At 43.3% G+C, this 13,704-nt stretch overlaps 1 protein-coding gene across 2 annotated transcripts; it reads right to left on the bottom strand.

Moving 5' to 3' along the window:
* Positions 1-492: 492 nt before the first annotated feature.
* On the bottom strand, positions 493-9,835 carry PANX3 (pannexin 3). 2 transcript variants are annotated; one of them, XM_035264950.2, is made up of 5 exons: positions 9,783-9,835; positions 9,359-9,520; positions 8,017-8,159; positions 4,375-4,589; positions 493-2,589 (listed from the first exon to the last, which is right to left on the bottom strand). In XM_035264950.2, the coding sequence occupies exons 2-5, from the start codon at positions 9,507-9,509 to the stop codon at positions 1,950-1,952; spliced, it is 1,149 nt and encodes a 382-aa protein (XP_035120841.1). In that variant the 5' UTR covers positions 9,510-9,520; positions 9,783-9,835; the 3' UTR covers positions 493-1,949. The 2 variants fall into 2 exon arrangements, with proteins under 2 accessions (XP_035120841.1, XP_002754589.1); XM_002754543.6 differs by lacking the exon at positions 9,783-9,835 and having other exon boundaries at positions 9,359-9,668.
* Between the last annotated feature and the right edge of the window lie 3,869 nt (positions 9,836-13,704).

Genomic DNA, 13,704 nt, shown 5'->3' with positions numbered 1-13,704 from the left:
TTCATTGGAAGCATTTCCTAACACTTACAAAGCATTTCATTTGAACTTTAGAAATTTAGAAAATATAGTACAAGAAAGGTTTAAAAAATCCATAATGTTACATGAATTTTTATATAGATTAGAGAATACTGAAAAGTAAAGTTTCCTTTTTGTTCATTTACCATTATGTCATTTCAATTTCACAAGTGTTACTATAGCTTCTTTTTAAGCATAATTTAAAGTAGCTGGTTAATATTCCAGTTATGGCTGTATTATATTTTGCATAATTACTTCCATGTTCTTTGGCTTTTTGGTCAATTCCATTGAAAACACGTCTTTGTGTACAAAGCTTTTTCCATGTAGGACTGTTTAGAGGCTGGATCTGTGTGCTCAAAAAGGTGATTCCACTGAGCAACTCATTCCTTATATGTTTAGAAGAATATTTACTTAGTGCCAATTATGATACCACCTTTAAGAACCTTAGTTTAAGAAGGAAATACAGAGAAGTAAATTGGCAATGTTAATATGGTGTAATAAGTTTATTTCATAGGTTTTATTTTATTTGGCAGCATCCAGTCAGGGTAGGAGGGAGGAGATAGGAAACGTTTCTTAAAGGAGATCTATCTGGGCAGACTCTGAAGGAATGGTAGTAGTTGGCTGGCCCAGTGAAGAACAAAGGAGGGCATGCTGGGTGGTAGAGACAGCATATTCAAAGGCTCAGCATCGTGAGAAGCATGGAAACTGCAAGTAGTTGATCAGTGTGAAAGATGTGTGTAGAGAGAAGCAAGAGAGGAGACTGAAGCGGTAAGTAGGGGTTGAGTCATGGAAAGTCTTGTGTACCAACTGAAGAGTTGGACTTGAACCCAGTGACAATAGGAAACCATCGATGAATGTCTATCAGCTCTTTGCTTGTTTTAGGTAAATTTACCTGAATTTGTCAGAAGTAACAAAACTTTTCTACTTAACTTTATGAAGAAGGGTGTAAATGGCCTACACAAAAATTCTCCAATGAAGTGCATAATATGCAGCCCTAAAAAGAAATATAAAATGGCAGACAACATGATATTGTATTTGAGTGTCATCTTTGAAGTCAGATCAAAGTTCCATTAACTATAGGTGTAGGAATAGGAGTTAGAAGGTAAAATGGGGTGATAAATCAGGAGAGAAAGAAGTTCAATAGCACTTTACTGTCTACCCATTTCTAAGTGCTTGCTATGCAGTGATTGGCTATAAGGGAAGGTATAGTGTCCTCTGGAGTATTAAAAGCATACCTGGCCCCATTAACAGCTGTGAAGGAGTCCATAGCCCATAATCACAGCCCCTGGTGAAATGAGTTCCTGGTTTAGATGGTGAAAGTGTATCTGGGTATCTGAAGGCCCTACTCATGGCTGAGACATGGCCCTGGTCTTTTTCTACTATGTCCTTACATCCCAAGAGCAGATTACAAATTGAAGCCATCATCTCCCAGTGCACTTTGGAGGCTACAGAGGACTTGGGCAAGGTTGATAACTTCCACAGAGTAAGCTGGGTAAACTCCTAGAATTTCAGGCCACACCAAAGGGTTTCCAGGGGTTTACATCTTTATTAATCTCTTGACAGCTTGCCTCACTTGCTCTCTGGGGTCAGCAGAATGTACATCCTAGAAGGATTATGGAATTGCCTCCATAAATGGCCTTTAGAATCTTCTTTCCTTGCAGCATATCTAGACTTCATTTCTTTTTATTTATACTATCGTCATAGAATGCTCTAGATTTAATTTTTTATCTCTTTGACTCTTCAGCTCCAGCTTTCACATTTATTTCCATGTCTTGATTATATCTTCTTACTTTTAGGACAATATGATAAAAGATATTCAGTTAAATCCAAACATAGCAATTCTAAAGTGCGTTGTGTGTGTGTGTATTAGTATGCATGTATTATGAGGAAGGAGAGAGAATTTCCACAAAATTTCTTGCTCCACGGCTTTTTAACTACGGGTGTTCATCACATGCTGGGTGGGTGAGGTGTTTGGGTTTTGAGGGTTCTAAGCCAGCCAATAAAGTCATAAAATCAACTACTGTGTCAATATTGTGCTTCTGGGTGGTTGTTTCCTTTAACACACATAAGACACTCAGCCAGCTAAAAGAGATGAGCTCAGAGATGTTAGCTCGGAGGAAAAGAAGGATCACATTGAGGTCATTGATGGGACATCCTAGCATCTTTCTGCTGAGGAGGTCAAAAGCTGGGAGCATCTCATAGACAGATAAGAGTCGTTTGTCCCACCGACATAGTCGTGTGAGGTTGTATATTATCACTGGAACCAATATGGTGTATATTGCTATGCTGGAGAGGCTAACAATCTGGAAAACAGACAGCAGTGTCAGCCTGCATGTGATTAAATTGGGGACATGGGTCTCATCACTTAGCAGTCCTGTCTTGATGGAGCAGCTGAATTCTTCCTGGAAGAAGATATCCAGATGGAAATGCCCAAGGTATAGGTAAGTGGTGGAGGTGAAGAGGAGCAATAGGGAGTTCCTCAGAAGGTAGGTAGCCACTAGTGAATGTGAACGCTGCTTACATGCCAGGTATCGCTCTAGCAAAGGGAATTCAAAGTATCGTTCTTTCCGAGCCCTAGGCAGTGGAAGAAAGGAGGCAAGGTTAGTAGTGACCATTTAGAACCATACTCCAAGAGAGCCATATGACAAAGCAACAGATCTGTGTTTTCAACATGGCATTCTTGGCTGCCATGAAAATCTGCCTTCCCCAAGCATAACCATACTTCTCCCTAAAACAGAGGCATGTGAGTATATCCTGATTCTCCAAGTACTAACTGCAATGTGATAAACCCAGTGAATGATCAGTGATTAATGATTTGTTACACTGGATTTCTGCCTAGGAAGGCAGACAGAAGTTCTAAGCTGAAGCAGCAGCTCTAGAATAGGCTTATGAAATTAGCACTGGACTGGGAGTCTAGCTAAGTGTATTCTGGACCAGGCATGGTGGCTCATGCCTATAATCCCAGCATTTTGGGAGGCTGAGGTAGAAGGGTCCCTTAAACCCAGGAGTTTGAGACCACCCTGGGAAACATAGTGAGACCCCATCCAATGAAAAAATACAAAAATTAGCTGGGTGTGGTAGTGCACACCTATCGTCCCAGTTACTTGGGAGGCTGAGAGGGAGGATTGCTTGTGCCCAGGAGACTGAGGCTATAACGAGCCAACGTGCCACTGCATTCCAGCCTAGGCAACAGAGCGAGACCTTGTCTCCAAAAAAAAAAAAAAAGTTCATTCTGGTTCTTGGCTTGTGTACTATGTGTATGATTCTTGGGGTAATTCATTCATTTTACATAAATAATTTGGCTCACAAATGTTTGTTGAGAGCTGTGGTGTTCAGGTACATGTAAGCCAGTCTGTGCTCTGAAGAAGCTTAGAGCCTGGCTTTTGGGGAAGGGGCAGATAAGACATGCAAATATGGACTAAAAATGACACTTGGTTTGTTGCTAAAATCATGGACATAAACCATAGTAGCTGCAAAATTTAGGAGACAGAGGTAGCAGTGTGGCCTTCAGTGTTCAGAAACCCTTAAGAAAAATATTGACTGAAATCTGGGCTTCAAAAGATAGAGATGAATATTTTTCAGAGGGTAGAGTATGTGCATAAATACGGGACAACATGATTCAAATGTTAATGCAACTGTCCCCTTGCGTGGTCTAGCCTGGCCACTCTGTATAAAACTACAGCACTCTATCCCTCCAGCTTCCTCCTGCCCCTACTTTTTCTTTTCTTCATTCCACTTATTATCTCAGAACTTATATTTCACTCCTGTGTTCTGTTTATTTGTCTGTTTTTCCTTAATAGAATGTAAGCCCCACATGGGTAGGTACGGCTTTGTCTCTCCTGCCCTCACCCCCAACACATACACACGAATGTATCAGAAGCACCCAGGACAGTGCCTGCATGCAGGTGGAGGAATGATTACATAGATAAATGATTTGTTCAGGGGAAAAGGAGGAGGCTGCCTAGGTGCAATGGAAGGTTTTGTCACCTGGTAGTTAGAATTTTGAAAAGGTAGTTGCTGACAGTGTGCTGAGGGCCTTGAACATATATTTGGGAAAGTTTGGGTACTTTTGATGGGCATGAAGAAAGCTATTTAAGGTTTCTGAAGGGAGTAGTGTATGAAGGTGGAATTCCAGAGAGATGAATTCCTTTGTGGGCTCAGTGTGGTCACTTGTACACTAGAGAAAGACTCCTTTCTCTCTTCCTTTACAGAAACACTAGAAAGTTAATAAGATGATGTGTTAAGCACTTTGCTTTCTTACGAAGGATGGCATGGAAGATCATTTAAAGATGACTATGCAAAAATACCATTTTAATGCTTGAGTGAATTTTTCAGAAAAAGACGGAAGAGACAACTCACTTCTCCAGCTCATCCCAGAACACATAGGGGTCAGAGCTCTTCTGCCGGATCTTCAGCATGTGCTGCACCAGGCGGATGGAGCGATTATAGGATTTGTCCAGTTCACTGATGATGAACAGCAGATCGGAGCTGAGGGCTGGCACAGCTGCATACTGCCACAGCAGCACTGGCAGGTACATGAGCAAGGCCAGGGCCAGCAGGGAGTAGGGGAGGGCCTGCAGGGTGAGAGCAGCTGAAGGGAGGCTGGGGCTGCTGAGACCCCCCGAGTGACAGCATTGAGTGAAGGGCTCTCCTTTTCTCAGTTCCTGCCTCAGCAGAGGAAGGCTGTGTGGGGAATGGGTTCGCCCAGGCCGAGGCCCTGAGGCTCCCTACTGACCTGGCTGAGTATAGGGAGGGCTGCTTGAGAAGGGATGTGCACCTTCATGCTCCCCTGGTTCACTTTTCTGACCCAGGGTCTGTGTGGGGTGCCAGGAAGAAGAGGAGGGGAGAGGGGAGGGGGAAGAGAAAAGAGAAGGGGAAGGAGAAGGAGAATGGGGAGATACATATAGAGAGATAGGGAGGGAGAGAGAGCTATCTCCCTACCTCCCTCAAAGTAGTTTGGGCAGCTAGCTAGCTAGGGATCCTGGCCAGCAAAGGCCATGTTTTCTTAAGGGAGAGAAAATCCCATTTCTTTCCTGTCACCTTCCTGGACTTGTCTGATGCACAGTGGTCTTTTCTGATTTTTGGATTCTTGGTAATGCCAAACTACACCATCAGACACTGTCTCGGGACTCTTTGGGGGCTCTTTCAGGTATGTAAATCTATAAGCGTACTTTTAGGAATTGTCTCCTCAATGACTGTATCATTATCTACCGGCAATAAGGGACTGATATGGGTTGAATGGTGTCCATGTCCACCTCCCTCCATTCATACACTGAAGTCCTAATTCTTAGTACTTCAGAATGAAACCTTATTTGGAAATGGGTTTGTTGTGGATGCAATTAGTTAATTTAAAATGAGGTCATAGTGTAATAGGGTGGGCCCCTAATTCATTATGACTGATGTGCTTTAAAAAAAAAAGCCACTTAAAGAAGCAGACATGCATGCCGGGAGACTGCCCAGGTCACTGCATCTACAAGCTGAGGAGTGGGACCTGGCAGACCTTTCCCTCACAGCCCTCAGAGGAGCCAATACTGATGACACTTTGATCTTGGACTTCAGTCTCCAGAACCACAAGACAGTAATTTTCATTGTTGAAGCCACCCCAGCTTTGTTTCGGCAGCCCTAGCAAAATATAGGGACTTTTCCTTAGGTTTCCTCATCATACTTACCATACCTAGCAGGGTTGGACAACTATTTTGGCTACAGTAAAAAAAAGATTTTTTTCTTTTTGTTTTTTCTTTGAGATGGAGTCTCGTTTCTGTCACCCAGGCTGGAGTGCTGTGGCACGATTTTGGCTCACTGCAACCTCCACCTCTTGGGTTCAAGCAGTTCTCCTGCCTCAGCCTCCTGAGTAGCTGGGATTACAGGCGCTTGCTACCACACTTGGCTATTTTTTGTGTTTTTAGTAGAGACAGGATTTCACCATGTTGGCCAGGCTGGTCTTCATTTCTCAAGTAATCTACCTGCCTTGGCCTCCTAAAGTGCTGGATTACAGGTGTGAGCTACCATGTTCAGCCTGCAAAAATTTTTTAAAAGCTACATTTTTGCTAGGGGTTAAACATGGATTATTTTACTTGGTTTTCATAAGGATGTCATCAGGTAGATATAGTTAGCATCTCTGTTTTACAGATACAGAAACCGAAGCATAAAACAATTAAGTAACTCGTGCAGAGTTGGACATCAAGTAGGTAGGAGAGCCAGGATTTGGAACTATACGCTGTCTTGATTTTGGAGCTTATTCCCTGAATGACCACCTCACTTATAGCTTCTCCTGAACCAGGGATGGTTTTCAGAAGACAGTTTGAAGAAAAAGGGAGGATACATAATTGATCGCATCGGGGTAGAAAAGAAAGGTGTGTGTTTATGTTTTCTGAATTAAACAGGAAAGACATGTTAAGAAAGGCACACCAGGCTCTAGAGAAAATTAGAACCGTTTTGCTCCTAAAAAAGGACATTTCTTGAAAATAAACCCTTCACGCTTAGGGATTCTGTTGTAGTAGGCTGAAGTGGGGCCTGAGAATTTGGGTTTAAAGAGCTTCCTGGTGGCTGGGCGTGGTGGCTCAAGCCTGTATTCCCAGCACTTTGGGAGGCTGAGGCAAGTAGACCACTTGAGGTCAGGAGTTCAAGGCCAGCCTGATCAACATAGTAAAACCCCATCTCTACTAAAAGTACAAAAAAATATCCAGGCATGGTGGCATGTGCCTGTAATCCCAGCTACTCGGAAGGCTGAGGCAGGAGAATTGCTTGAACTCTGGAAGTAAAGGTTGCAGTGAGCCAAGATTGTGCCACTGACCTCCAGCCTGGGCAGCAAGAGGGAACCAACTCCGTCTCAAAAAAAAAAAAAAAAAAAAAGAGAAAAAAAAAGAGCTTCTGGTGATTTTGATTATCAGGCAATCTGACCCTTTTCTGATATACGAATTCCTCTACCATAGACCTATTTTTTTTTTTTTTAACTATCTAGATCCTTCCTGAACTTCTAGTGACAGAAATCTCATGAACTCTTTCCATTAAGTATCTGGTTTTGTCTCAGTCCTAGAACTGTGGCAATTTTAGCCCCTGTAAACTGTCATGCCTAGAAAATGCTACGAGTGTCTTCTGACTAAACATCGTGAATCAAACATCCATGTTACCACTGCTGCCTCCTAAAGCCCCATTAGAATGTCAATGAGGCATAAAAGAAGACGTATCTTTATAAGATTAGGGAGAACAGGAGAAGAGACAAAGGAACCCAATATTGAAAACTGGGAAGTGGCAGGATAGAAGACGCCAGCCATGCGGAGGATGGGAGAGCAGCAGGAACAGGCAGGCTGCTTTCACCACAGAACCAGGAATTGGACACACCAGATACTTCTGAAAACAAGCATGCTGGAGGGGCTCAAAACGGAACTTTTTGGAAAAATTTGTGTAAGAAACAGCCTGTGTATCTTTTCTGTTATGTGAGGCAGACAAGTAGCTGTTCTTTCCCTCCCCTAACAGAGGCTGTTGGTTACTCCCTGGAGAGATTAAACCAGATTAAACTCTGCTCTTGGGTCCACTGAGGCAGGGGAAACATGCTGAGGACAGAGTGAGCAGCTGAGTGAACTCTGAATGGTGAGACCCACAGCCAAGTTCCCAGAGGGTTGGCAGACAGGCTTAATTCCAGTTGCACCCTGCCCCTTCCCACAAATTAAGGATTGAATGACTCTTCTAGGAGGAAACTCATAAGCCCAGGAGAGAGGACTACAGAGTCAATATTTCAGATACTAACGAAATAGACCAAAGGGATCACCTTAAACCGAAGTCTGCCTGTTTATATGCCTCACCCATAGGCACAAAGCTTCCAATTAGATAAAATTCAGCAACAAAAGATCACCAGATTCAGAGACTGCCTGAAATGTGAAAGTAAGTGATGAAAATACATGGGTTGGGGATGGGGGAGATAGAGGCAAGAAGGAGTAAAATGAAGCGGTTCTGCCCTACTCCACTCAGCTGTGAAGCCGGCCTTACAGTGGTTTGCTTTACCTTGTGGGGCCAGAGAGATTTCATCTTGTTCTGGCCAGGCCCGTCCTGCTCATGGTGAACCAGTGAGTCCCAACAGGAGCTGTCCACGTAGGCCGCCTGCCGGACACTGAAGTTACTGGGAGAGAAGCAGCTGATCGGAGACCCTGCAACAGTAATACAGCTTTGAGGCCGTTGAGAGTGGAGGAGTGGGCACTCAGGGGCAATCATGTAACTCTTCCCCAGTTTCTGCTTCTGGCAGGGACTGTCTTCTTCCCACACCTTAGTTTTCTGGGTTGAGCACTGCCATGTCACAGTAGGACAGGGCACTCCTGGACATATCTCACTATATGGCCTGGGCCTGCCAGTGCTGACTCATCCTTTTGGGTCTGGCAGTTCTTTGCTCTCAGTGCACCCCCTGGGCTCCTTGTGCTCCTGTAGTCTGGTACCAGAAGGCTTGCAGTTTGATGGTGATGTCCCTTTCCTTAAATAACTGACATCCTTTAGGCTCTAAAATGTTGAGGATTGATTGCCTGGGCTTCTGAGCCTAAATGAAGAGAAAGAGTGGGCAAATTATGCCGGAAGGAAAGTGGGCTTGGAGGAGAGTTCCTGTCTTTTGTTTTCACATCATTCTCCAGAAAGAGGCAGAAGTGGGAGCCATTTCTTCTCCCCTGGTGTGGATGAATGAAGAGGCAGTGGGAGGCTGGCATACCTTTTTGGGAACTGTAGTAAGCATTGCCAGAAAGGAAAGCCAGAAGTCTCAGTTCTCAGGAAGTCCACATTCTCTTTAAAAAAGGTAGTGGATTTGCTGAGTGAATCCAGCACCTGAAACCCTAGATGTATGTGTATGCTCTTGTCTGTGTGTGCGGCTGGGGTTTGTAGACAGGAAGCAGTGGGTTCATCCAGCATCTCCGATGTGTCTGGGTCTCAGGCACTTAACACGTGTTCTCAAATCAGTAACTTTGGAGCTGCGGGGCTATGGGTGGGAAGAGGGCCCAGAGCAAATAAGAGACTTGGCGACAGCCCAGATAAGATGAAGAGGTCTAAAGTCTTAAAAGCATCGCCAAGGGCATCCATACTGAAAACCAAAATAAACATTTAATTGCTTGAAATGAAGTAACATATACGAATACTAAAATTACAACTAATTTTTTTACTGTAATATTTTGGAGATGACTTTCAAACATTTTGGTGCCTCTCCTTTGCTGGTGCCCTGAACTCATGCATCATCTGCCTTTTGGGTAATCCAGCCAAGCTCGAAATCATGGAATCCAGTCACTGTGCACACCATCTCCCTTCAGAGCCCATTCAGAGAGTGACGTGAAGAGATGTCTCTCTTGTGCACTGGGTCTTGGAAGCGACTTACCGGAGGAGAACTCCTGGGCGAATGCCAGGGACATCAGCAACAAGGGGGAGCCCACAGCTACGAACTTGACTATCCGGTCCAGGGGAAGTTCCAGGCGCAGTCCTTTGAGGCGGGGACCCCTGCGGTCAGGCAGCAGGGCATCCGAGAGCATGTACTCTGCAGCTGTGTGTGCAAGTGACATGATGCTGCTGAACTTGGGGGTGCAGAGGTGGCAGGAGGGGTCCTGGGATGGTGGAATGAGGAGATGGCAGCTTCAGGCAGCTGGCTTTGAGCAGAAAGTGCCTGATGCCCCAGCCTTATGGATATCTATGCTGGGAGCAGGCGATGGTTCCCTAAATAACTGCCCAGGCCCTGAGCCAGGCCATGCTAATTAGAGGGAGGCATAGCCTTAGCGGGTCCTTGCTGGAGGAGGGTCGGGCCTCACCTGGAGCTGGTGCCACGCTGCTGTCTGGATCATCCTAGAGCAGATGGAGTTCTGTGGCTTTATGCTGCCTTGTCATTAATAAAGTATTTTCAGCAGGGTGGTGGAGAGAAGGAGGGCTGTGGAGCCAGGCCCCCCCCCGTGTAATTGGTGTAGAATTTGGGTTAGGATTGCTTAAATGTGTTGAAGGCCCTCATTTTGTGGTTTGGGGTGGGAATGGAGCCCCCATGACCCAGCTGGGATTGCTACCCTACATGGTAGTCTTTGTCCCAGTGATGATTTTTGCTCTGGGCCCAGACTCTTTCCCAGAAACTGCTCTGTATTTGGTGTTATATTTCCTTCCCTGACTCTGGTCTTTTTTCCAAAATGTTTCAACTACATATTTACATTTTCCAATTCCTTTTTAGCCCATCAATTTTTTGGAAAGCTGGGGGATGCAAGGAAGTGTTGAGTTGTGGAAAAAGCACAGCCTTTAAAGTTTGGAGGGAAAACTCCTTCACTGGAGACCTAGGAGTACTCAGATTTTAACTGTGTGACTTCAGGCAAATCACTTTTAGCTCAGTTTCACCATCTCTCAAATAGTTGTATGTAATAAACTTACAAGATTGTGGGGATTGATTAAGAGTGTTGTTTGTGAAGGCACTTTGTAAACTGTAAAGTGTAGCGCAAGTGTCAGCTCTTACATCAATTTGGTGGGGTTGGGTGAGTAGAGAATAGGGCACTCTTGTCTCTAGTGCTGCCCTTAAACTTGGCAACAGAGGCTCTTAACCTTATTGTCTTTTTTTGTGTTCTCTCTTGAGGCAAGGAGTATGTGGGGTCAGGGGGATACGTCCATTCAGAGTCCGTGTACCCAGCTAGAAACAACTCTGTAAGGCCCTGTCCAAATAGCCCCAGCCTTCTTCCTGGAGCTGTGTGGGCCTTTTTCTCAGCAGTAACCTCCCAAGGAAAGATTGTGCTGCTGGTATGCACTTCTAGGCCAAAGGAATGGCTGGTTGTTGGGGTTTGGATGCAATTTATAAGACGGGGTGTCCACATGTGCAATTGTGAGGTTCTTTTGCAATGTGGGCGTTAGCAGGGTTGGGAAGAGAAGATTGGGCCAGGGGCCTGGGAGAGTCTGAGGATTCTAAATTTGAACCTGGCATTCCTGATCATTATGAAGCTCGGTGTGTGTGTTTATGTATGTCAAAGTGAGCAAGGATAACATTTTATTCAACAGTTTGTTAACTGGCTTTATAACTTTTAATATTTATAGATATCTGGTGTTTGGACCTCTATTTGAACGTTTTTTTTTTTTTTTCCTAGGCCACAGACGTTTGGGTTGGGCTTACCTCTCTCCCCATCCCACAGGCTAGAGGCCAACTTGGATTCAGAGCTGCCCTGTGTGTGCTAACTGGAGTGTATCAGGCATGGGGCAGCAGAAGGATCCTTTATTTCTATTCCCCATTACCCTCCCCACACCACATCTCTTTTAATTAGGTATGTTTTTGCAAATGTTTATTGTTGGTTTGTATGTATGTATCTTCTTTAGCTTTTTAAAAATACATTTTTATTGAGGAATAATATACACACCTTAATATTGTGTATAGTGTACACTACGTGGGTGACTAGAATCTCAGACTTCTCCACCATACACTTTATCCGTGTAACCAAAAACTATTTGTATCCCAAAAGCTATTTAAATAAAAAATTTGAAAAACAAAAACTAGAGAAACATTCACATACCACAAGGATACAGTTTAATACATATTCATCTGATCAATAAACAGAACATTACGAACACCCTGGAAACCAGCTCTCTGCTCCTTTCTTCTAGCTTTTCCAAATGGTAATCATTATATAAACTTCTAATAGATTACTTTTGCCTTTTTATACATTATGAAAATGCAATCAACTGTATATACTCCTTTGTGTCTGGCTTCTTTTGCTCCACATTGTATTTATGAGAATCTTCCATTTTACTGCCCCTCTCAGGGGGAAAATTTTCAGTTATTATTGAGCAGGATGTTCATGGTAGTTTTTTCTTTGCTTTTCTTGATTGGTAGGCATTCTTTTTCTTTTTCTTTTTTTTTTTGAGACAGAGTTTCACTCTTGTTACCCAGGCTGGAGTGCAATGGCGCGATCTCGGCTCACTGCAACCTCTGCCTCCTGGGTTCAAGCAATTCTCCTGCCTCAGCCTCCCGAGTAGCTGGGACTACAGGCATGCGCCACCATGCCCAGCTAATTTTTGTATTTTTAGTAGAGACGGGGTTTCACCATGTTGACCAGGATGGTCTCGATCTCTTGACCTCGTGATCCCCCCGCCTCTGCCTCCCAAAGTCCTGGGATTATAGGCGTGAGCCACCGCGCCCGGCCTCTTTTGCACATTAAACAAGTTCTCCTTTATTCCTAGCTTGCTAAGTGTTCTGGGTATGAATAAACATTTAATTTTTAAAAATATTCTGCATGCTTTGAGATGCTCATGTAATTTTCATCTTTACATTCATTATTGTGATGAAATATATTGATCTATTTTGAACGTTAAATTACTCTTGCATCTGTGGAATAAATCTCACTTGGTTCAGATATATTACCTTTTAAATTTTTTGTTGGTTTCAGTTTGCTAATATTTTGTTAAGGATTTTTACATTTCCATTTAAAAAAAAGAGAGTTTGATTTAATTTTCCTTTCTTATAAGGTCATCGGCAGGTTTTGCATGGCCAACAGAGTTAGGAAGTATTTCTTCTTGATCTGCCTTCTCTTGTAAAAGCTTGTGCAATATTGGTATTATTTCTTCACTAAATATTTGGAAGAATTTACAGGTAAAACCATCTAGTCTTAGGATTTTCTTAGTGTGGAATTTTAGTAATGGATTCAATTTCCTTAGTCAATATTTGACTATTCATATTTTCTCTTTTTTCTTTCTTTTTTCTTTTTGATATGGAGTCTCACTCAGTTGCCCAGGCTGGAGTGCAGTGGCACAATCTTGGATCACTGCAACCTCTGACTCCCAACTTCAAGCGATTCTCTCACCTCAGCTTCCTGAGTAGCTGGGATTACAAGTATGCACCACCATGCCTAGCTAATTTTTGTATTTTTAGTAGAAGCAGGGTTTCACTATGTTGGCCAGGCTGGTCTTGAGCTTCCCGATCTCAGGTAGTCCACTTGCCTCAGCCTCCCAAAGTGCTGGGATAATGGGCATTAGCCACCATGCCCGGCCTGACTAATCAGATTTTCTAGTTTCTCTTATCATAGCTTAAATGCACTAGTTTTCTCTTGTTGCATAAGAAACTACCCCCAAATGTATGCCTTAAAACAAATAAAAAAAATTGTTATCTCAAATATTCTATAGATCAGAATTTGGAGGGGCTTAGCTAGGTTGTTGTGGCTCAGGGTCTAGTGAAGGCGTTGATCAGAGTTGCAGACATCTAAGGGGTTTACTAGCTGCAGGGTCCACTTTTGTACCACTAAGCAGTTACTGGCTGGGAGTCTTAGTTTCTTGTTGAGTGTTGGCGGTAGGCCTCAATTCCTTACTTCATAGGCTTCTCCTTAGGGTGACATGGGTGCTGGTTTTCCCAGAGCAGATGATTCAATTCAGAAAGCAAACAGGAAGTGACAGTCCCTTGCATGACCTAATCTCTGAAGTTGAAACTGCTGTTTCTGCTTTTTGCTGTTCACTAGGAGGAAGTCATTAAGTCTCCATATGCACAGGGAAGGGAGTTACACTACACAGTTTGAAGGAGTGTCAAAGAATTTGCAAACTATTTTAAACTGTTACATTAATAAGTTAAAAATTTGAGAATATTGTCCATTTTCCATTCAAACTGTCAAATTTGTTGGCATGCTATTAATCATGTCTTCTTATTGTATCAAATTGTGTTATGCAATTTTAAATATACAGCAAAGTTGAAATAATTTTATAGTGAATGCATGCAATCCTTAAGTCTAT

Source organism: Callithrix jacchus, chromosome 10, assembly GCF_049354715.1.
Source record: "Callithrix jacchus isolate 240 chromosome 10, calJac240_pri, whole genome shotgun sequence".
Lineage (NCBI taxonomy): Eukaryota > Metazoa > Chordata > Mammalia > Primates > Cebidae > Callithrix > Callithrix jacchus.
Note: the sequence above shows the minus strand (reverse complement) of the source record. Positions and strands in the feature narration are given on the sequence as shown.